At 41.9% G+C, this 24,491-nt stretch overlaps 2 protein-coding genes across 5 annotated transcripts; both read right to left on the bottom strand.

Moving 5' to 3' along the window:
* Positions 1-3,867: 3,867 nt before the first annotated feature.
* LOC106563685 (cationic amino acid transporter 3) lies at positions 3,868-17,627 on the bottom strand. Of its 3 annotated transcripts, XM_045690118.1 has the most exons (13): positions 17,439-17,582; positions 15,693-16,215; positions 9,702-10,184; positions 9,381-9,542; positions 8,952-9,141; positions 8,646-8,764; positions 7,862-8,084; positions 7,597-7,736; positions 7,210-7,312; positions 6,826-7,034; positions 6,536-6,702; positions 6,305-6,413; positions 3,868-6,160 (listed from the first exon to the last, which is right to left on the bottom strand). In XM_045690118.1, exons 3-13 carry the CDS (start codon positions 10,066-10,068, stop codon positions 6,012-6,014), a joined length of 1,938 nt encoding a protein of 645 aa, XP_045546074.1. In that variant the 5' UTR covers positions 10,069-10,184; positions 15,693-16,215; positions 17,439-17,582; the 3' UTR covers positions 3,868-6,011. The 3 variants fall into 3 exon arrangements, with proteins under 3 accessions (XP_045546074.1, XP_013984958.1, XP_013984960.1); XM_014129483.2 differs by lacking the exon at positions 15,693-16,215 and having other exon boundaries at positions 17,439-17,627; XM_014129485.2 differs by lacking the exons at positions 15,693-16,215; positions 17,439-17,582 and adding an exon at positions 16,449-16,647.
* A 2,827-nt stretch (positions 17,628-20,454) lies between these two features.
* On the bottom strand, positions 20,455-23,818 carry LOC106563687 (sorting nexin-12). 2 transcript variants are annotated; one of them, XM_014129488.2, is made up of 6 exons: positions 23,443-23,815; positions 23,020-23,115; positions 22,639-22,763; positions 22,283-22,373; positions 22,054-22,060; positions 20,455-21,819 (listed from the first exon to the last, which is right to left on the bottom strand). In XM_014129488.2, exons 1-5 carry the CDS (start codon positions 23,605-23,607, stop codon positions 22,055-22,057), a joined length of 483 nt encoding a protein of 160 aa, XP_013984963.1. In that variant the 5' UTR covers positions 23,608-23,815; the 3' UTR covers positions 20,455-21,819; position 22,054. The 2 variants fall into 2 exon arrangements, with proteins under 2 accessions (XP_013984963.1, XP_013984962.1); XM_014129487.2 differs by lacking the exon at positions 22,054-22,060 and having other exon boundaries at positions 23,443-23,818.
* Between the last annotated feature and the right edge of the window lie 673 nt (positions 23,819-24,491).

The raw sequence follows: 24,491 nt of genomic DNA, 5'->3' as shown, positions 1-24,491 counted from the left end.
GTCGTTTCTCTTTGCTTATTTGAGCTGTTCTTGCCATAATATGGACTTGGTCTTTTACCAAATAGGGCTATCTTCTGTATACCACCCCTACCTTGTCACAACTGATTGGCTCAAACACATTAAGGAAAGAATTTGCAAAATTTTCCAAAAACCTGTTTCTGCTTTGTCATTATGGGGTATTGTGTGTAGATTGATGAGGGAAAAAAACCTATTGAATCCATTTTAAAATAAGACTAACGTAACAACATGTAGAAAAAGTCAAGGGGTCTGAATACTTTCCGAATGCACTGTATCTTACAGCAACTGGAGTGTTGCTCTGTTCAGGATAATAAGATAGTTTGGTTTCCCCTTCTTTCACTGAAGTCACCCCCTCTGATGATGAAAGGAGAGAGATCCCTGGGGAAGTCCACAGCCTTTAGAGAGACATCCGTTACCTACATATTATACATGCGTATTGAGCCTCCATGTGCCAGACACATGTGAATACCCTCCCCACCACAGGTGGCTGGTGGCATCTTAATTGGGAAGGACGGGCTCATAGTCATGGCTGGAACGGAATAAATGGAATGGTATGGAACAAGTGAAACATGTTTTCCATATGGTTTATACCATTCCATTCATTTCATTTCAGCCATTATTATGAGCTGTCCTCCCCTCAGCAGCCTCCTGTACTCCCCACCTATGTCGTTGAATGGACTCTCCTGACTGTATTCTCTGCTAGGCCAGATACCAGATCAGCTGCTGAATTCACAGCAGTGGCGCTAAACCAACTTTGTTTTTCATTCTAAACCATTGAACGACTGTGATATAGGAATGTAGAGAGAACAATCTTTTCATATTTCATGTTCTCTGCTATAGCCCTGAGGCTCTGAGTGATGGTGCTTACCTGCACAATGTCATGCAGAGGTTTGAAATGGCTATGAATCATGTCTTGATAAATCTAGTCAGAGCTAAGATGTATTCCAATTAAATTGTGACTTGTAAATGTCATTTCTTTTTTTGAAACAAACGTAAAGCAGACCATGTTTCTTTAACAGTGTATAGGTTTGGAGTGCATAGCACAAGGGCAGGTTCCATGTCTCATATGCTTGTAAGGAATTAACATTTGATCTCAGCAAAGGCATGGTCAATATTCCAGTGCTCTATGATGCCCATCCAAAATACATGTGCTCAGTGTTAGCTGCCTTTGCATGCATACGCATACCCCAATTAATTAAAAAATATTCTCCAGCCTGGAAAAACACTGTTTATTCAACAAGCAGTTGAAAGAAATTGATATTCCAGAGGTTAAACTGGATGTACACTCTATATAAAAAGAAGTATGTAGACACCCCTTCAAATTAGTGGATTCGGCTATTTCAGCCACACCCGTTGCTGGCAGGTGTAGAAAATCCAGCACACAGCCATGCAATCTCCATAGACAAACATTGACAGGAAAATGGCCTTACTGAAAAGCTCAGTGACTTTCAACGTGGCACCGTCATAGGATGCCACCTTTCCAACAAGTCAGTTCCTCAAATTTCTGCCGTGCTAGAACTGCCCCGGTCAACTGTAAGTGCTGTTATTGTGAAGTGGAAACGTCTAGGAGCAACAACGGCTTAGCCCCGAAGTGGTAGGCCACACAAGCTCACAGAATGGAACTGCCGAGTGCTGAAGTGCGTTGCACATAAAAATTGTCTGTCCTCGGTTGCAACACTCACTACCGAGTTCCAAACTGCCTCTGGAAGCAACGTCAGCACAAGAACTGTTCGTCGGGAGCATCATCAAATGGTTTTCCATGGCCGAGGAGCCGCAGACAAGCCTAAGATCACCATGCGCAATGCCAAGTGTTGGCTGGAGTGGTGTAAAGCTCACCGCCATTGGACTCTGTAGCAGTGAAAATGCATTCTCTGGAGTGATGAATCACGCTTTACCATCTGGCAGTCCGACGGACAAATCTGGGTTTGGCGGATGCCAGGAGAACGCTACCTGCCCCAATGCATAGTGCCAACTGTAAAGTTTGATGGAGGAGGAATAATGGTCTGGGGCTGTTTTTCATGGTTTGGACCCCTTAGTTCCAGTGAAGGGAAATCTTAATGCTACAGCATACAATAACATTCTAGACGATTCTGTGCTTCCAACTTTGTGGCAACAGTTTGGGGAAGGCCCTTTCCTGTTTTAGCATGACAATGCCCCCGTGCACAAAGCGAGGTCCATACAGAAATGGATGGACCTCGCACATCATCGAGATTGATGTGGAAGAACTTGACTGGCCTGCACAGAGCCCTGACCTCAACCCCATCGAACACCTTCAGGATGAATTGGAACGCCGACTGCGAGCCAGGCCTAATCGCCCAACATCAGTGCCCGACCTCACTAATGCTCTTGTGGCTGAATGAAAGCAAGTCCCCGCAGCAATGTTCCAACATCTAGTGGAAAGCCTTCCCAGAAAAGTGGAGGCTGTTATAGCAGCAAAGGGGGGACCAACTCCATATTAATGCCCATGATTTTGAAATGAGATGGTCGACAAACTGGTGTCCACATACTTTTGGTCATGTAGTGTACACGCAGGTCAAAGCACTGGAAACTACATTCATGTAAAGTCAGTGATGTATCTATTTGTACTGCAAAGATACTATATACTCCCTATTAAATTGTGAACACTTGATGAGAAAATAACCAAAGATTTTTTTTATTAACTAAAGTTAGACCACAACCTGTCATTTCCAATGGAAGCAAATTAATCATAGTGGGCGGAACAAGCAAGGAGGTGGGCAGAGCCAAGCCACGTTCGGGCAAGTATTCGCATATTTCCGTTAGGAAACGCCTACTCTTTGAAGTGCACATGTGCAATAACTCAAACAGAAAACTGTATTGAGATCAAATGTTTAATCGATGAGAATATTAGCAGAAGGTTGGCCAAAATACATCTCACTCCATCTTCCCCCATTGCCGGCCACTGGGCTTCCTCTCATCACCATATTTGGTAGAGTGGAAACGCCAACCGGATGCTTCACATTTATACATGTGGTGAAATATTAGTCTCATTGTTCTATCTGTGAAACAACTGTTTGAAGTCTCCATTAGTACAATGCCATATACAAACACAAGAGGGCAGCACACACTAAATAATTGACCTTGAGAATGGTTACAAGGCACACAATTAAATGTTTTATTTAACCTTTATTTAACTAGGCAAGTCAGTTAAGAACAAATTCTTATTTAAAAGTTCAAGAACATTAAAGTTCAAATATAGGGTGGCCAAATCATATGGGATTCTATTATGAACTTAGAAACAATTCCTATTGATTGTGTATAATGTCACGTTAACTCACCAATGGCCATCCACACAGCAAAACGGCACCACGTAGCCAGGGCCAGCTGCATCATGAGGTAGATGTTAACAAAGACACTGAACAGAGGCAGCCAAGGCAGCAGGGGCACCTAGAGGGAAGAGGGACAGGTTAGTCATACTTTTACTGCATATCAAGCTGGATTATAAACTGGTTGTAAGAGATGAATAAACACTGGACCAGTTTAAATGAAATAAATACTCAGGAAGTGACCTTGAAGGTGAGGGCTTCCTTGCTCTCTGGTTGTCTCCAGATGATAATGACACAAAGGGTATAGAGCAAGGCCAGGAGAATCTGAATGCTTGTCATGTTCATCACATGAACCAAAATAAATACTTTCAGGTAGATATTAGGCATGCAATGCCATTCCAAAAGTTGCAACATTTAAGTGTTGTGAATCTGTAGATGTGGAGAAAATGGATATGGATTTTGCCTCCCTTGGTTTGATAAGCTTATTCATTTTTATAAAAAAATTCATTTAAAAATTATAAAAAAATAATTCCATCTACTGTTGAGAATCAACAAAGGCATAGAATGTCATTATCATAAACATTTATTTAGAAAAGACATTGAAAATACAGCTCATTTCTACATGACAGGCATATATTCACAGTATATAAAACCAGACCAAAAATATAATTGATATTTATGTGACAGCATTTAGAGTAGTACTGATCAATCAGTACTATGGCCTGGTATGAGTCTTGGTTTACAAGCCCCTGGTATCTGAGGCGGGTGGTATTTTCAGGCACTGGTTTCTTTGAGATTCTTACAAGTTCTCAAGAAACAGTAGGTTGTTAAAATGTATGTTAAGAAGCACAAGTATAAAACATCTTTGAATTAGTGTCCATTTGTATAATATACAGAATTATACAAATATGATACAGCTATACACATACTGTACATTAGTTATTACTGTACTACAACAACTCACTTAAAAGGAAAACTCCACACAAAACCTATTTTGGTATTTGTTTCATTAGTCCATTGTTGATATTGGCCCAACATCTTTTGCAAGTCAACAATCAAGTTTTCAAGATATCATTTTCTAAAGACAGAAATACAGTTGGTATGATGCATCAGTTTTTGGATGGTATTTTCCTTTAAGAAACCATAGAACTCAATTAGCCTCACCAACTCCCGTATCTTTACAGCTGAGCACAAATATACTTCAGATTTAGAGAGCAGATGATGTCCTTCCCTCGTGTCTCCAACGCACAGCATTTTGCTCAAGCAGCACCACAACTAGTGATTAATAGCAAATGGAATCACGAGTTGAAGTCGCAATCATTTGGTGGTGCAAAAGTTTTGCTATATAAAGTAAATCATTAAAGAAAGGGTACTTTAAAAACTGCACATGTAAGAACACAATAACATCTATAAAAGGACATTACTTGATTAACTTAATTTGAAAGGCATAAAAGAAAACTAAATTACATATATAAAACAATTCTACAGAATAGAATGTTTAGATAAAATGATGCAAACTCGACAGCTAAGCTTCCAAGAACAAGTTTCAACGGAAACTTAAAAAAAACATTTGCTAACATGTTTTCACAAGAATCTACAACTAAAGTTACATCAGTGGTAGGTAGTGCATGACCAGGACCGAAGTCAATGCCTTTAAGATTCAACACAGAGCCACTGAATAGACCCCCAGGGTACTGGTGTTTATTAAACATCTGTAGAGACAGCTCAAGCATTCGAGGCAGGCAGAGATCTCAAACTCAAGTATGTCCATATAAAGAAAAGGGTAGTTCTGATTTGTAAAGCCAAACTCCAGAGAGATAAACAGAGATACATGAAGGGTGGGGGTACAAGAGTACAGTACGGCCCAAAATATATCAAATGAAACTGACACAGCAGCCAGATAAGTGGTGTGGTGCCAGGATGTCGTTTCATCAACTTTAAGGTACAATATCTCCATGTATTCTTTGGATGAACCTAATATGCATATACTGCTTCAGTTACACAGGGACTAACCACCGTGAAGACAATAACTTACATCATTACTTTGACTATTTTACCATATGTTTAAAAACGGTTTAAATGACAAAGACATCACTGGCAACAGATTGTTCATAAATGCCTTCAGGATATTTAGTTCCCACGTCTCTGTGGTGATATTTCATCTTACAGAACAAGCTGACACCAACCATAAATACTCGTTTCTGCCACAAGGTGTACAAGGCCCTACTGTTAAATACATTGCTCTGTGACAGGTGATGGAGGACAGTTTGTCTACGCCAGCGATCTCCAAAACACCTGCATCAGGCCTTGATCCACTAAACCTGTGCTGTTGACCCAAGTACACTGAGGCCCTGACCAAGATTGTAAACCCCATAGACACACTGGTACTCTGTTTACACATGGCCCTTACCAACACTCCTGGCCAGTTGTAGTTCATATTGCTGCTGGACACCAGGGGATAACAATTAGAGGCACAGACAAAATCAAACTTGGAAGAGACTAACTTCTAATAAATAAAATCACTAGTGATGTTAATAGCAATGTTTCAACTGTTAAAAATATCATTCCTCAACTGTCCAATAAAGCTTAAAACAGAGATATACCAAAAACGAAAGAAAAAAAACAGATGAATTGTAGTGTCAGTCAGTTGAATTGTCTGCCTCCACTGCAGAGGTATAATGTGTGGGGTTTCCTCCAGCCCCTAGTCGTTCAGGGGCTCATCCCCTCCACCTCACTCTCGTCTCCCCCCAGGTAGATGGGCTTCTTCTTGGTCTGGAGGGCAGGCTCATATTTCCCAGGGGTGCTGCTGGTTGCCGCACTGCTGTGCCAGATCCCATAAAAGAAGTAGATTGTGAATCCTGAGGGAAGGAGTAAGAGGAATGGTTAGAGGAGTCCACACAAATTAAGTTAACATTCTGCTGCTCATAAAAACAGACTTAGCTTGTGATTCTATTGTGACTTTAGAAACATTTCCTATTGTATATAATGTCACGTTAACTCACCAATGGCCATCCACACAGCAAAACGGCACCACGTAGCCAGGTCCAGCTGCATCATGAGGTAGATGTTAACAAAGACACTGAACAGAGGCAGCCAAGGCAGCAGGGGCACCTAGAGGGAAGAGGGACAGGTTAGTCATACTTTTACTGCATATCAAGCTGGATTATAAACTGGTTGTAAGAGATGAATAAACACTGGACCTGTTTAAATGAAATAAATACTCAGGAAGTGACCTTGAAGGTGAGGGCTTCCTTGCTCTCTGGTTGTCTCCAGATGATAATGACACAAAGGGCACAGAGCAAGGCCAGGACTACACACACTGTGACCCACACAGGCTGAACCTCCATCAACTCATCCAGCTTCCCTGCCAGCACCAGACACAGCACAGTGATGAGCACAGCTAGAAAGGATGAAGAGAGAGCGCGAGTTAAAATTTGCTTTCTCAAAAAAAAGAGCTGCTTTGAAAACAACCAATGGTCAACCGCATAAGACGGTAAGTGTGGGTGAGAGAGGTGTCACTCACAGATAATGGCCGTGGTGGCATAGACGATGTTCCCGGAGGTCTTGGTGGGTAAGGCACCACTGGGGAAGAGGAGGAGGCAGGGGGTGAAGTTGTCCCTGAGAGGGCGGTCCTCCAGATCGTACTCATCTCCACTGTCCCCCCGGGCCACCTTCTCCCCTCCAACCAGCTCTTCTGTCTGACTGGATGAGCTCAGGGTGCCGGGCTGGTACCTGGACAGACAGACAGGTCAGTCTCCTGGAACATGGGAGGTATTCACACTGAGCATGCCATGTAAAATACCAGAAGCAAATCCAGTATAGGAGGATAATCACCATTTCAATATCACAAATGCTAGGTTAGGTATTAAAGTATGTTTAAAATAATGTGGTATAAGTCATCACCAACCTGAGGATAAGCACACAGATGGCCACTAGTGAGTAGGCCAGCAGTGTCCCTATGGACATGAGATCAACCAGGGCAGCCAGGTCAAAGAGGAAGGCCATCAGAGCTACAGGGAGAGGTGACAAATCAGCATTACCATCATACTCACTACATAAAGACAATCTACTCCATGAAGTTGGTTATTTACACTAGTTATTAAAAAACAATGGAACAAAAAACAGCATTCCATTGTTCAGAGAATATTTTTCTACGGTCTTCCCTCATGCTGCTGTACATTCCTACTTTCATACATAAACACAGAGAACAGCAGGAAATGACTACAGTGGAACCCAGAGGGAGTAGAGCAGAACCAGATGAATGAACAGAGAGAGGGTGGAGGGCTGAACTCACATGCCACACAGCCAGAGACGATAGTGGCTATCAGGGGGGTCTTGGTGCGCGTGTTCATGTGGGACAGGCCACGGAACAGGAGCCCATCCTCTGCCATGGCGTAGATCACCCTCGGCATGGGGAACATGGACCCAAGCAGGCTGGGAAAACAACAAACATTGACTACATAGCAAAGACAAAGTGACTTAAGTACCGATGAGCGTAGTGGATAGGTTAAGGGAGCTATAGAACAGTAGCCATAGTGTGATCTATCAGCCTAACTGACCTGGTGGAGAGAGCACAGAGGGAACCCACAGCCACGATGTAGCGAGCAGGATCCCAGCCCACGTAGGTGAAGGCCTCTGGCAGGGGGCTCTGGGTGTTCAGCAGGTAGTAGGGCATCATGAGGGTGAGGGCTGCAGACACCCCGAAGTAGGCGAAGAAACAGATGAGCAGAGAGGCCACGATGCCCACGGGGATGGAACGCATGGGGTTCTTAGCCTCTTCGCCTGGGGGAAAATACAAGGCAGCACTATGAGCCTTCCCTGTAGCTCAGTTGGTAGAGCATGGTGTTTGCAACGCCAGGGTTGTGGGTTCGATTCCCACAGGGGGCCAGCACAGGAAAAAAAAAAAAAAAAATGTATGAAATTGTATGAAATGTATGCATTCACTACTGTAAGTCGCTCTGGATAAGAGCGTCTGCTAAATTACTAAAATGTAAATGTAAAATGAGAGAGGACCACCAAAGAGAACTTCAACTATTTAAAATTGGCAACCATTTTAAAAGTGACATTTTGAATAACGGAATGTAAGTGACTCTTGAGAAGAAACGAGGACCTACCTAATGTTTAGCGCTAGCGCAAAGTAAATAGCTCAAATAACTTGATAAAGTACGACTAGAACTTATGTATAAATGCCTTTACCATTTTAATTTTGGACAATCTCTTATAAAATGGGTTAAAGTTATGTATAGTAACCCTAGGTGTAAAATAGTAAATAATGGCTACTTCTCAAAAAAGTATTAAACTGTCAAGAGTTTGTTTAGCTCTGGAGCAAGGTAAGTAACTCACTGGTAGTGGCGATGCAGTCGAAACCAACGAATGCATAGAAACAGGTAGCAGCACCGGACAGAATGCCACTGAGGCCAAAAGGAGCAAAACCACCTGAGCCAAACATCTTATCCACAACCCTGAGTGACAGAGAGGACACAGGGGGACAAAATCCAATTATATGGTTTTACTGTTATATTACTGAAACCAAATGCAGAGATCAAACACAGCTAGTCACATACAAACATGATTTACTCCGTACGATTGGTTTATAATGGAATCTACAGCTAAATCTCAGCTGGTAGCCATATTAAATGAAGGACTCACTCCTGGGATATGCTGGAGGTGTTGTTGTAGTTGGGGTAGGTATTAACAAAGTCCTCCAGGGTGAGGTTCCAGTGGTCTGGGTCTCCCTTCACAAAGCCTGAGATGATGATGAAGCCCAGCACCACCAGGTTGACCCCAGTGAAAATCTTATTGATCAAGGCAGACTCACTCACTCCAAATGCCAGCAGCCCTGAAGGAAGCAACATGATGGCATGATTAACACAAATCTACATTTGTACATTGTCATTTGAGTCATTTATCCAGAGCGATGTACAGTTAGTGCTTTCATCTTCAAGGTAACTAGGTGAGAAATCAAGTCACATTACAATAGTGTACATACAGCTTTTATGACGGGGTTATTAGTTATGTGCTGCCTCCTCGGGCCCCAACATTATCCATGTTGGTTGACAATGCTGGAGGAGTCCTCACCAGTTAATAAGAGCACGATGATGAGTGCAAACAGGTCAGGGTATTCAGCCAGCACGCCCCCCGGGACCTTCATGGCCATGGAAGACCTGAAGAAGAAAGAGATCTTCTCCTCCACCAGATTATCAAATGTAGAGCTCCAGGCTCGGGCCACACTGGCTGTACCTTAAGGACAGAGGACCAAGGAGAATAAGTTAACATGACGTAAAACATCAACCAAACTAAAGAGGATAAGCCATCCTAGAAACAAGCCTCCATCCATGAACATAGTAGCGCAATGCGAAGCCGTTGAATGCTTCACTGATTTCCAATCTACCAACTCACCGATGACATAGGAGAGGATGAGGTTCCATCCCGTGATGAAGGCCCAGATCTCACCAACCGTCACATAACTGTACAGGTACGCCGAACCCGTCTTGGGTACGCGGGCGCCAAACTCGGCGTAACAGAGTCCGGCCAGCATAGAGGAGAGTGCAGCGATGAGGAAGCAGAGAACGATGGCAGGTCCAGCCTTCTCCCTGGCCACTTCACCAGCCAGAACGTACACCCCTGCCCCCAGGGTGGAGCCCACCCCCAAGGCCACCAGGTCCAGTGTGGAGAGGCAGCGGGCAAAGCGGGTTCCTTCATCGGAGAAATCCAGTGCCCTGCGTCGCAGCAGGATCCGGCCGAAGGAGGCCATCTTTTCTACCATGGTTGTCTGTGGAGGGAGCTGGGGCCGAGGCTGTGAAGCCGAGGCAGTGAAGCCGAGGCAGTTGCTGATCAGAGCAGTGAAAATGCGTCACAAGCTGAGATGCAGCAGGAGAGATCCTAAGGTCAAACACAGTGGAGAAGCAGATTCATGAGTATATAAGAAAGTATTTAGGCAAAATGTATGCTATTAGTTCTTGCTAATGACATGATTTTATTTTTCTACTTTGTTTTGTGTGCAATCCTTGTTTGCAAACCAACTGTCTCTGGGATAACAAACTGATTAACTGATTAGTTCTCGTGTGAATGAGAGAGAGCGAACAACATGAACATTCAAGAAAATTGCCCTGGCAAAGGAATAGCCTACTGCTAAAATGGCTAATATTTGGTCAAGTCGGGACATTACAATTCTGTTTGATGCCACACTAGTGGTTCCTCCTAATCTGGTAATTCCAGTAATTCTTTCATTTTGGGATTTGGTCCATGTTTTAAATTCCCCTCCTGCATGTTTCCAGACTACAGACAACCAAACCACACATTCTTCTAAGAAACAGCATGCTGGTACTATGGAACTTCCCAGAATTACATTTATTCACCTTAGGGATTTATGAAAATAAAAAACGAACTGACAGAGAGAGCTTTGATAAGAAGACATGGAAGCGAACACCAATATCTCTGTGCGTTGCAATCCACTTATAACCTTCCTGGAGGACTACTGAGTTAAAGACATGCTGACCAACTTTCAGTCATCAGAAACAATTGTTGTGTAGTCTATTATAAACTGGGTGGTTACAACCCTGAAGGCTGATTGGCTGACAGCCATGGTATATCAGACCACCTACCACTGGTATGACAAAACATTTATTTTTACTGCTGTAATTACATTGGTAACCCGTTTATAATAGCAATAAGGTACTTCAGGGGTTTGTGGTATATGGCCAATATACCACGGCTAAGGGCTGTATCCAGGCACTCCGCGTTGCACATCAGAACAGTCCTTAGCCGTGGTATATTAGCCATATACCACATTTCCCCTCGTGTCTTATTGCTTTATTATACTCTAGTACCGAATAGGCTATATTCTATCACATATTCAAGTCCATATCAAGTTTCCAAAATACAGATAGTAAAAATGTTTATCCTAATGAAGTGATACCACGTGGTAAGCCAACCACTTTGGCATTTAGCCTACAAAGATAAAAAAAATTAATCATATTACCAAGTTCAACACTGTCACAACACTGACACTGATTTTGTTCATGTTTGAGCCCCATGGCAAAATGTGTAGAATACCAGGAAATCATACTGAACAAAAAACATTTATGTCTGTACTAAAGCCCTTTTGTGGGTGGGCCTGGCTTCCCAGTGGGTGGGTCTATGACCTCCCAGGCCCACCCGTGGCTGCTCCCCTGCCCAGTCGTGTGAAATCCATAGATTAGGGCCTAATTAATGAAGTTCAATTGACTGATTTCCTTATATGAAATGTAACTCAGTAAAATCTTTGTAATTGTTGCATGTTGCGTTTATATTTTTGTTCAGTATAGCTTTAAAACTGCATTTTTTTTTGTTCAGCCCCATTACGAAATGGTGTAGAATAGCAGGAAACTAGCTTTAAAAGTATCTCTCCGCCAATGTCAAAATGTGTAGAATTGCAAGAAATTTGCTTTAAAACAGCTAAAGAAATCTAACATTTCCGTTTGGTGACTGTGCCATTGGCCACGCCCACTACCACACCCCTGTATGCATTACACATGTTGCACAGTACTTAAGGTCATTATGGCTACTGCTTATTCTACACATCTGAGACACTGGCTCTGCAGCAGCACACCACAAACACTCTACAAAGGCTGGAGACTTGTAGCTTAGCCTGTGACACTTAGGTCTATAATAATAAATGTGTACAGGTCCATTCTACATGTTGTTATCCATAGAACACAGTGCACAATCACCGGAAGAGTGATGAGAAAACTATTTGCAAACACAGAACAAAAAAGGAATGGCAGTATAAAATAAACATAGCCCCTGGCCTCTGAAGGTACTGGGAAATTAAAACAATTGTTCAAAAATAACAACTTTCATGTAAAGGGCATTGCGTCTGACACAGTCACTGATACAAACTGTCTACAGGGGGGAAAAAATGATCGGGCTAGCAGCCGTGATTGGATCAGGATGGTGCTGATATGGGGCCAAGTAGAAAATAATTGCAGCCAACAATACTGTCTCCTTTACTTGGACAAGCACAATGGCTTCCCTCATTTAAGTCTGCATGGGCTTGGCATGTCCACCCTGTAACTTAAACCGCTGTTGTAAAACACGGAAAGCATGACTGTGCTCTCCAGGGGCTGATTTAACAATGAATAGTTATGCAAGACTGACATGCTGAAACAGATACCGAGTGCTCTGCTCGCCGTGAAGAGTTACACTAGCGATTAACCGCCTTGGGCCAGTAACCGAAAAGTTACTGGTTCGAATCCCCGAGCAGACTAGGTGAATAATCTCTTGATGTGCATTTGAGCAAGGCACTTATCCCTCCCTGGATAAGAGCATCTGCTAAATTACTCAAAATGTAAATGTAGCCATTTTAGAGTTAGGCAGGCCGCATCTCTGGCCCTGGGAATGTGCCCTCTGTGAGTCTCCCTGCCAGCGATTCATGCGCAGCGCCTGAGAGGTTTAGTCTTTTGTTCTGCCCACACAGTAAGCTCTCGAGATAGCCTCTTTGGTCTGGGTGACGCAGGGTGGCTGGCCTGTGTGTATGCGTGAGTGGATGTGTGAAACCAGGTTGTGAAGAAGCTAATGCTCAACTCTTCTAATGTAACGTCTGAAAGCTCAAATCAGACATGCTCGTTGGAGCCTCCAGGTTGAAAGGGTTTAGTGTCCATCTGCCCTTTTCTGTAATAGGTAGGCTGTAGTATACAATGGATAGAACTACTTCAGCAGACCCAAATTACTAGGCCTAGGCTAATTGGCCTAATAGCATTTGGATTGCATTTAGGCTTTTGCTGTGGTGCTTTTTACTAGCCCCCCACCTTCCCTCTGTAGTAGAGTAGGTAGTGAATATTAGATGCCTCACTGAGCTTTTGTAAACATGTCTAAAAGGATTATCCCAAGACTAACGAACCTGTTAATCTCATTAGGGACTGTTGCTCACCCTACACAAAGCATGTTATTGTTTTGACTCTCACTGTCAACAACATGTCTGTTTACTTCTTGACTAGCCTCTTCTCTGCCAGTATGATATGAGGTTATTATGATTAGCCTAGTTTTTTGTTATCATGGTGTCCTAAACTTGCTAGTGCTAAAAGTTAACACACGAAACAAACACACTGAAGACCAAATGATTTGCTTAGTTATTATAGTGTACAAGTAAATGGAAAGAGTGGGTTCCCTTAGTGGTTATAGACAGTGTTCCTGCCCACTGGTAAAGTTCACCATTCTTCTTTTTATACCCACATGGCAGTCATAGACACTGAAATACATAGATATTGACTAACATTAGAAAACAATTAGGCTTACACACAGTGTAGATGAGAAGACCCACAGAGATAATAATAAGGTGGAAGTAGTATGGTATGGGGGATTTATTGTCTCTCTCAGTCCCAGCGTGTGGGATAGAGAGGAGGGTTGGTCGACGGGTTGTTCTGCCGGTCACTTGCCCTCACCAGTCTCCAAAAGGGGGATTTGTAGAGAGATTGTGCAGCTTGATCAATATTGTACTACATTGTTGAGGAGAGTTATGCAAGTAACTAAAAAAAAACTTAGATTTTGCTCTACTCTTAAAAAAAACTAATTTTAACTGTAACAAGCATACCCATTAATGGGTGCACTGTTCAACATGACTGGATCAGAAAATTGCGGACCTGCATTTAATGTTCGACTAATGACTGCAGACTTCATGACCAGAAGAATCACGTGACAAACCGGGTCACCATGTAATGCGGGTAGAGTAGCGTTAATTGGGGAGTGGATACTTTTTAAGGGGTTTGTATAAATGCGGCGCTCTGTCAGTGTAGGGAATTCAAGAGTGTCCTTTCAGCATTCTAATCTCAGTGGGTAGCTCACCCTTGGAGCTACGTGATGGGCGGCTACATTTCATGTGTCATTGTCAATAGTTGTCCAGCTGTTTGAAGTTATGGAACAATCTGTTCTCTAGGCAAAGAAGGACATACTGCTGTGAGTGAACTGCGCAACCCCTCAAACCAATGGAACCAAGCCAACAGGGTCCCTCCCTCCTTCCTCAAGGTCCAATACATTCCCCATGACAACTGACCAGTCTAGGAAATACACCAGGCTAGGGGAAAATTTGCCCCCAAACATTTCTGAAAATGTCTCTTATTACCATGATGAAAGCATTTCTATTTCCATCGATCAGCTTAGAATACTAAGGTGAACAAATAAACACCTCCCAATGCAAAAAGCGACCCCTAGAAAGTGTCAGAAGGTGCAAAAAAATAGAACATAATTTGTCCTCTGCATAATGACCAACCTGAACATCAAACTCAGTGAGTGCAAATAAAAATGGAAACCTATTGCCAGCTAAACCATTCTAAAACAGGTGGGAAGAACAAGAATAGCTAGCTAGGCCTATTGAAAATGAGAGTGATATCATCCTGTTTATAGAAGTGACACCATCCTGCCCATGCACAACTGACATGAGACTGAAGTCAAACACCACAACTGTCAACACATGGTCCTCAATTTGAAAATTAAATTAAAAAAAAAAATGTTCCTACTGTAGTGGCTAGCTACAACTGTAAAATGCAGCCATCAAGATAACGTAAGCTACCTGCCAGTAGCCCAAACTGATGCAACACATCACAAGGCGCTAGCTGCAGCTAACGGACAACAGTCATGCCAAGCCCAAGGACCTGTCTATTGGCTACTAAACTCAGAAAAAAATAAAAGAAAACATCCCCTTTTCAGGACCCTGTCTTTCAAAGATAATTCGTAAAAATCCAAATAACTTCACAGATCTTCATTGTAAAGGGTTTAAACACTGTTTCCCATGCTTGTTCAATGAACCATAAACAATCAACATGTACCTGTGGAATGGTCGTTAAAGACACTAACAGCTTACACTGTATGCAATTAAGGTCACATTTATGAAAACTTAGGACACTAAAGAGGCCTTTCTACTGACTTTGAAAAACACCAAAAGAAAGATGCCCAGGGTCCCTGCTCATCTGCGTGAACGTGCCTTAGGCAGGCTGCAAGGAGGCATGAGGACTGCAGATGTGGCCAAGGCAATACATTGCAATGTCCGTACTGTGAGACGCTTAAGACAGCGCTACAGGGAGACAGGATGGACAGCTGATCGTCCTCGCAGTGGCAGACCACGTGTAACAACACCTGCACAGGATCGGTACATCCGAAGATCACACCTGCGGGACAGGTACAGGATGGCAACAACAACTGCCCGAGTTACACCAGGAACGCACAATCCCTCCATCATTGCTCAGACTGTCCGCAATAGCCTGAAAGAGGCTGGACTGAGGGCTTGTATGTTGTAAGGCAGGTCCTCACCAGACATCACCGGCAACAACGTCGCCTATGGGCACAAACCCACCGTTGCTGGATCAGACAGGACTGGCAAAAAGTGCTCTTCACTGACGAGTTGCGGTTTTGACTTACCAGGGGTGATTGTCGGATTCGCGGTTATCATCGAAGGAATGAGCGTTACACCGAGGCCTGTACTCTGGAGTGGGATCGATTTGGAGGTGGAGGGTCCGTCATGTCTGGGGCGGTGTGTCACAGCATCATCGGACTGAGCTTGTTGTCATTGCAGGCAATCTCAAAGCTGTGCGTTACAGGGAAGACATCCTCCTCCCTCATGTGGTACCCTTCCTGCAGGCTCATCCTGACATGACCCTCCAGCATGACAATGCCACCAGCCATACTGCTCGTTCTGTGTGTGATTTCCTGCAAGACAGGAATGTCAGTGTTCTGCCATGGCCTGCGAAGATCCTGGATCTCAATCCCATGGAGCACGTCTGGGACATGTTGGAACGGAGGGTGAGGGCTAGGGCCATTCCCCCCAGAAGTGTCCTGGAACTTGCTGGTGCCTTGGTGGAAGAGTGGTGTAACATCTCACAGCAAGAACTGGCAAATCTGGTGCAGTCCATGAGGAGGAGATGCACTGCAGTACTTAATGCACCTGGTGGCCACACAAGACACTGACTGTTACTTTTGATTTTGACCTCCCCTTTGTTCAGGGACACATTATTCCATTTCTGTTAGTCACATGTCTGTGGAACTTGTTCAGTTTATGTCTCAGTTGTTGAATCTTGTTATGTTCATACAAATATTTACACATGTTAAGTTTGCTGAAAATAAACGCAGTTGATGGTGAGAGGACATTTCTTCTTTTGGTGAGTTTATTACACTAACCTGTGAAAGTTGTCCATGATCGGTTTGCTAGTTAGCTACGTTAGTGCGCGTTCGTAAATGCACTCTGGCTATCTACTCCGATTTCAGAGCACTCTCGTGTGAGCGTGCAGAGCGCAGAATCATTTATGACTAACGCTCAACACCCGTTGAATATGGGCGGTGCCAGTAAACGTCGACAAAAAAAAAAATCGTTATTAAATTGTTGCCAGCAGCACAGTTGCAGTCACCAACGCTCTGGATAACATGAAGACAGACTAACCAGCGCTGCTAGGGCGAGTAAAATGGTCAGAGTGAGGTGTTCTCTCATTTTTGTCTCGAAGTAGCTAATAAGCTAGCCAACCTTAGCTTGGGTGCCGCTGTGAGGTCAGGACGCTCGGACCAACGCTACTCCTAGGCCAGAGCGTCCTGAACGCATCCATATTTATGCTACACACATCCACACAGTTCGTTGATGTGTAGTTTCCTAGCTAACTAGTTAAATATATACATTACATTGTTAACTAGTTAGATAACGTTTGCTAGTTGACTCAAGACTGTTTGTTTGCTAGCTAGCACGAACTGACTAAACAATAATGAACTGACACTTTTTCGCACGGCAGACAGTTGCAGTAATGTAAATTTTAACTGCACGTATTTAATGAAATTGATCATTACAATATTAGCAATATGTTAGTTAGCTATCGTCTAAAACAACCGCCTAGCGAGCAATGCTGGTAACGTTCGTTGTAAGATGTTAGGTTAGGTAACCATCTATTTGTTTCAAACAAATAAATACCACCGATCATTCTAATACCAAAACAATAACCATGAATGTATTGTTTCAAAAGCGAGTAACATGAGTACATCTGACAGCACACGAGAAATAATTGCGTCAGAGTAAAAGACTACGGAGGCTCGTGCAGTTCATGCAAACACATGGACCACGATATCAAAAGGTATAAAGCAGACATACTTTTCAGTAAAATGTGTGATGTTTGCTAGCTACTTTACCGTTGCTCTTCACTCTGAAGTGTTCGGAGGACCTAGCCACCGCACGACAAAATACTGCTGACTTCCATAGGCTGATGAAACATCCCGATTTCCTTGGTGGAAATGTCCTTGTGGACGTTTTGATTTTCAGAGGGCGGAGCCAGTGACGTTTAAATCGTAGTATAAACAAGCCCTTCATTATGGGGTAGTGCTGTCAGGGGTTCTTTGGACCTCCACACCCTAAACCCCACCATAACCGTTACCTAACCATTTTACATTTCAACTTCAAAGGGGGGTATGGACGTCCCAAGGATTCTAGATAGCAGGGACCCTTCTTTGAGGGGTGGAGCAAGCCATTCATGAATTCCAGGGTGCTTCTCAATGTTCCAAAGTGGCTTCCTGTGTGTGTGTGTGTGTGTGAGAGAGAGAGAGAGAGTGAGAAAGATTACACAGACCCACAAATAATTCGAAAACAAATCAAATTTTGATAAACTATATTTTGGGTGAAATACCACAGTGTGCTATCACAACAGCAAGATGTGTGACCTGTTGCCACACGAAAAGGGCAACCAGTGAAGAACAAACACCATTGTAAATACAACCTATATTTATGTTTATTTATTTTCCCTTTTGTACTTTAACAATTTGCACATCATTACCACACTGTATATATACATAATATGACATTTGAAATGTCTTTATTCTTTTGGAACTTTTGTAAATGTAATGTTTACTGTTAATTTTTTATTGTTCATTTCACTTTTGTTTATTATCTATTTCACTTGCTTTGGTAATGTAAACATATGTTTCCCATGCCAATAAAGCCCTTTAAATTGAATTTAATTGAGAGAGGAGAACTCATCATATTCATGTCTCCCTCGCCCAGATACTAGTTCAGGCAGCAGCCTGCCATCCCCAAAAGAGGCTTACCCAAGTACGGAAAGAGAGGGTCATTCTCTTTTCAAGATCTTTCACTCCAGCCACTGTCCTGGTGCCAAGGACTTTTCACGATATCCGGTGTAGCTTTATCACCCAGATTAATAGAAGAAAAAAGGTTATTCATCTCCACCCCCAATGCCCTTGTGTGGAGTGTTAGAGGTGCAATGACCATGTTAAATGAGGTCATACTAATGGTGTCACCAAATATCTTTAGAACTAAACCAAATGGAAACAAATTAGTCATGTGGGCAGAACGAGCAAGGAGGTGGGCAGAGCCAAGCATGAGTTTATGAGATCCTATTGGCGAATTTTAGTATATATTTGCATATTTACGTTAGGGAATGCCTACTCTGTGAAGTGCGCTGTTGCAATAACTCAATTCGCCTTTTCACTCCTTCGAAACAATAACATTTTTAAAACTTTAGCAAAAGGTAAGGTCTACATATCTTAGTCCACTCTGTTCGTAACAGATTCTAGTTTTGGGAACAGAAAATGGTATTGAGATCAAATGTTTCATCGATGAGAAAATGTGCAGAATGTCAGCCAAAATCCATCTCGTTCCAGCTTCTCCCACTGCCGGACACATGGCTTCCATATTTGGTAGTGAGTGGAAACGCCAAGCGGATGCTTCACATTTTTACATCCGGTGAAATATCTGTCTCATTGTTCTGTGTTGTCACTATATGTATGACATATGGCCTCCCAAGTCCTCATATCTCATTGGGCATGCAAACTCTCCATAACAGACCATGATAAGAAAGAATAAAACAGGAATTAAAATATGCATTGATTAATTATATCCCGACAATGCTTCAATTGGCTAGTCTTTCTATTTGACTATTTTCAGTTTAACTTTGGTTAATACCCAACCTATTGTCCTTGCTCAGTGAAGTCTGCCTCCCTCAAGGCAGGCATTGAGTTGCTCTTTCAATTAACTTCCACTTTATCAAGCTAACAAAACTGCGTGTTTCCCTCAATAAAACAAGCGTCGTCACCACTAGCCTTACGGTCTGGGATGGTATCTCCATCTGCACCATTAACATAACACTGCTAATCTCACTACTGTCCCATACAGTTCAACAATTCTGCCCCCTTTCATTGCACAGGACAAGGCCTGTAGATCAAAAGAGAGGCTTGGTTCTTTTTTGCCATCAGTAGATATTCTCAGTCTCGATTGACATTAAACATAAACTATGCAGTTTTGGTAATGGATTCTCCAAAAACTCAACTCTTTACTTCACACATACATTGTTTTTGTTTAGCACTATATTCTAAGAAATATGACATGGGACATTATCTAAAGCATGTTTAACTGAAAAAGTATGTAGTGTTTGTACTCAAGCAATCTTTTATAGCATGAATAGCCCATTGTGAATCATTTCGTCCATCCACATCTCATCCCCTGCTATAGTAACTAACTGACCACACCTGCATACTGTATGTGGGGTGGCTACAAAGGAGCAGAAAATCCTATTAGTCTTAGTGCTACTTTCAATTAAATCTTAACAGATGGTTATTTGGGACAATTGTGTCGTATTAGTCAACTTTAATTAGATTTTTGAGCCATGAACCATACAGGTCAGGTATTTTTGGGAGAAGTTTAATCCCCTTGACTAAACTTTCCTCCCCCGTTAATCCCGCAAATTCCTAGAGTATGCTACTAAGAAATTAAAGTTAAAGTTTAACAGAGCAAGTAACCCCATACATCCACCCAACTACAGCACTCAGTACTTTGGTTGTCCATGGAGTGTAATCTTATATAACCATGCTGACCTATTTTTGAAGTTATTAGTTATACCAAGAGTTTACATTTTAACACAGATTATGATTGCTGGAAAATGCTTATAAAGGGAAAATACCTGGTTTATTAGAAAATATGACTTACTTTCAATTAAGAACTTAGTTTCCATAAACTAATCTCTTGGAGCAACAGGGACTATTCTACTTCCTTAATCAGCTGGACACATACGAGGCGACCTAAGAAATGACATTCTAGTTAAAAATCTAATTCAGGAAATAAACAGTATGGTCCTGTACAAGATGCATTAGGAAACACATATCCCGACATGAATTTGAAAAGAGCATTTAAAAGAGACAATTGGACATAGCCCTGCAGGCAGAGGGAATTTTATTTATGGTACAAACAAGGCAGCTCTTCTGAAAATGGAGATTAAATGTACATGATAATAATGAAGACAAAATACATAAGACAAAAAAGGCATTCAAGAAATACTTTAGGTCAATAAACTTCATGCCAAAAGCTTCTTTATCAATAAAAATGTGTGGATTATTCATCAGCCCCTTGTTTTCACAGTGGTTTGATTACCTGACATTACATTCCCATAAACAGACTGAAAACGATGCAAAGACTGATAATGAACAATTCAAGGCAAACAAAGATCTGATAATAAAAAGTAATCATAATAGAAAAATCTAACTGCAAGAGCATTTGGAAAGCCACAAATTCTTATTTCAATGGAAAATGCAAAGAAACATGGAATGTCATGTTAGAGGAAAACTATGGGAAGATCTCCCTTTAAAAAACATTTGTTTTCCAATGATGCTACATTTTGCTTAACTTTGGAAGGTACCATTGTTTACTGACATCCAGAGATTTTAATCATACAATTGGAGAAACAATTTTGGTTACTGTGGGTACCAAGGGACAGAGATACATTATGATTGAATACTTAAAGGTAAGAAATCAGACTATTACAAAAGTGAAACGTCTCCAGAAGGAATGACAGAAATAGGTATTTTTTCTTTATTGATGTGCGAAGAAAAATAGGTAACCCATTAACTGGAATGACAGAACCATGAACACATAATCCTTTAGGCTATGCTGGGCAGAGAGAGTATACCAATTTCCCCTCAAACAGCTATGTATTTTCTATTAGGTTATCATATATACTTTACACGTAGACACAGCCAGTCTTCTATGGATGAAGATCATTAGAGAGACAGATTGTGATTTGTGGATTAAATCATTCAAGAAAATAATTTATTGAGGGAGGGACAAAGACAAGTGAAACAAAACTAATGTCGCTGGGAGGTTGGGCAGATTATGAGGCATAGCTGGAATTGATACATAGAGGTGGACCCAACTACAGTGCCAAATGCAATGTTTTTTAGGGGGAAAATTCAGATACAGATTTAAAAAAAATTGAATTTCTGTTTATATGTAAATCTGCAACAATGTACTAACTTCCCTGTAACACACCCCATTTAGTGTGCTTGGCTACACACATAACAGGGCTGCAGAGGGCCGTGAACCGGTGTTGCTGGGGTATCTAGAAGAATATACATGTATATACAGTACAAGGCATTAGAGAGACAGAGGCAGCTGTCAGAGGTGGCTGCGGCTGCAACGTGGATAGGGCTCTGTATGCTTTATCGGGACGAGGTGATAAATCAGACGGGTTCTGGCCGGTGCTATGCACATCTCGCCTCTGGATCACTGGATCTGGAGCCCAAACAATTGTGCCACATATGATCAGATATCATCTTTCCATTAGTGAAAGAGATGTTCCACACATTATGTAAAGTCAGGTCAGATTTTTTTTTTTTAATACTAATTAAGCAGCACAGATATAATAGCTGTGTGAACTGTCAGTAAAATCACAAGATTTTGTGGCCATGCTATCATCTGACTTCCAAAAGATTTGTGTTTAAAATGTAAATAGACAGTCAAACTTACTTCATACCTGTATAAAAAGAGAATAAATAGAATCAGTAAACACACCACTCAATTCACCATACACAGTAGTATATACACAACATATCAAATAAAACAAGTACTGCACTACTTTGAATGGCAAAGAGCTCAGTGGAAAAATAACAGAGGAGAGCAGAACAAGGAAGAAGAGCAGAAAGCAGTCATTTCCACACCCCATTGTCAAACCCAAGTCCAAACCCAACGGCCGTACCTTTCCGGGAATGTAGTTACGGTCAAGGCTCTCGTCCTGCAAAAACATGTGAAGACAGCGCTCGTTTTGAGCAAGAGGATGACCTGCAATTCTAGAAAAAAAGAGAAAGACATGAATTTATAGATAAAGATATGCATTTAAACATCTTGCCGACTGTGCATTTAAAAATGGTGTCTAAAAATATGACTGAGTTATCTACACCAGCAGAAGCCAATTCCAAATCTGCCACCACAACACTGTTTCAGCTTACTTCACATTATTACAAAAAAGTTGATCTTGGTTTGATCAAAATGTGTTTTCTCCTGGCATCGGTTGTCTCAAGATGATCCTCTAATGTTTAGTAAGTTAAGACCCACCTGTTGATGAACTGCTCAAGACCCACACGTCGCTCTTCGATGAAAGCCTCTTCAAAAATGCCTTCATCCCCACGGAAAGGTAGCTGTCTCTTCAGTGCCTTCCCAGGCAAGGGCGGCACTACAATCTGGAATAAATCAATAGCAATGCATTTAGTCCATAGCCGTTAAAATAGCTGATTAACTTAACCATGACTAATTAATTACAAAATTATTTCTCTAACTAATGACATTAGTAATGTAATAAGCAACTTATGTAGACGTCACCATTGAGAAAAACTCTACTGTAATGATATGTAGATACAGTATATATTATAGTCCATCAATATAGGTCCTACCAAAAATACATTTTACCCAAAAACAAATAGCTAATCCTTCACTCACCTTGCTGTCTCGCTCCAACTCATTCTTCAACCACTCAAAGTCACTGTATCTTCTTCGCACAATGGAATCCTTCAACTTAAAAATCGGCAGGTTTGTCTGCATTTAATGAAAACAGAAACAAGAATATTCTCGTCAAGAGACAGCCGACAAGTATATAACTAACGTTAGTTAACCCTGTTAGCCTAAAAGGGCTAGAAAGTTAACGTTACCTCAAAAGCTATTTTAATAACTTCCCTAGCTGACAATGCTAGGTTATCTAGCTAGTAGGCCCGTTCTTAATACCTCAGTGAGTAGGCCGGACTAAATCCCGGGCCTCGATTTTCATCCACCTAACGTTAGTAAGCTATAACTAATTAGCTAGCTGAAAATGTTTGTAGGTTTACCTTGATATCTAACGACAGATATTCATCTTCAGCAACCTACCCGCATACGGACTTCGTAAGTTGTGAAACGGTTCCGCCCGACTCCAACAGTTTGTGGGTCATAAACGTCAATTTCCAGAAAATTGCTGGGGGGACCATAAGCATCCGTCAGGTCCTGAGGCTTTGAATTTAACCGGCGAGTATCAGCCACTGTGGGATCTGACATTTTCCTTATCCGACAACCCAGTGAGTTCACGTCAGAACACTCAATACTGAGAAATAATTATTAGATCTCCCCTTTCATTAATTTGATGTGGTATGCCAATTTAAATGTGGTGTAAATGAATCTACCCAGATTTAGAGGGCCACCCTGTGCCCTCTCTCGCTACACACACCCAGCCACACTGAGGGAGTTCGATTAAGTGCACCGTGACGTAAAAAGGGTAAAAGCGGTGTCGAGGAGCACCCTCTCAAATGGAACAGTAATCTGCGCCAGTCGGCCATGTGTTTTATCAACAAGGCAACAGTATGTATCGTTCAAAAACAAACAGTATCTCCTTTCCTTAAAATAGATGCTCAAATGTTCCAAATAGTTTTCATTGGGAAGGTAGATAAAGACTTTTAAAAGAGCAATACATGTTGCATGTGAAAACACAGAATCCTACAAATTACTCCACGTGCTTAACCTTGGTTTTGAGCCGACTTTCGGTGTCGGCCTAAACGGGTTCTAAAACGAACGCAATCAACGCTAACCCGGTTCACCCCGGGAATGCCCGGGGAATTAATAGAATCCCCACACTGACTGAACGTGCCCCAGTATCTAATGCGATCAGTGATTCTGGAAATGTCATAAAATAGATTCAAACGCCTCAAACTTTAGACAAACATACTGTACATGTCATGCAGTGTTTTTAGTTGAAGTTTGTTATTTGTCAGATAAACTCATTCCTGGGGGGGGGCTAAAGAAAGCAGGGATCAAATGTGATTAATTTGAACACATGAGACACAATTCAAACATTGATTTATTCAAATATAGTTGTAAAATAAGCAAACAGAGGAATTAGCCAATTATAACAATTGCTTATATAACTATTTTCTTAAAACCGCATT

This window comes from Salmo salar, chromosome ssa11 (assembly GCF_905237065.1).
Source record: "Salmo salar chromosome ssa11, Ssal_v3.1, whole genome shotgun sequence".
Classification (NCBI taxonomy): domain Eukaryota; kingdom Metazoa; phylum Chordata; class Actinopteri; order Salmoniformes; family Salmonidae; genus Salmo; species Salmo salar.
The sequence above is the reverse complement of the archived record's forward strand: the minus strand, read 5'-3'. Positions and strand labels throughout refer to the sequence as shown.

What these genes read in the sequence shown, in the direction of transcription:
- LOC106563687 (XM_014129487.2), bottom strand. Translation starts at nt 23,607, where the DNA reads ATGTCAGATCCCACAGTGGCTGATACTCGCCGGTTAAATTCAAAGCCT. An exon ending in CTTACGAAGTCCGTATGCGG is followed by an intron (nt 23,116 to 23,442) that starts GTAGGTTGCTGA and finishes CATTAAATGCAG; the next exon opens with ACAAACCTGCCGATTTTTAA. An exon ending in CTTGAGCAGTTCATCAACAG is followed by an intron (nt 22,374 to 22,638) that starts GTGGGTCTTAAC and finishes CTTTTTTTCTAG; the next exon opens with AATTGCAGGTCATCCTCTTG.
- LOC106563685 (XM_014129483.2), bottom strand. Translation starts at nt 10,068, where the DNA reads ATGGTAGAAAAGATGGCCTCCTTCGGCCGGATCCTGCTGCGACGCAGG. An exon ending in CATCCTCTCCTATGTCATCG is followed by an intron (nt 9,543 to 9,701) that starts GTGAGTTGGTAG and finishes TCTGTCCTTAAG; the next exon opens with GTACAGCCAGTGTGGCCCGA. An exon ending in TGCCACCACGGCCATTATCT is followed by an intron (nt 6,703 to 6,825) that starts GTGAGTGACACC and finishes CATCCTTTCTAG; the next exon opens with CTGTGCTCATCACTGTGCTG.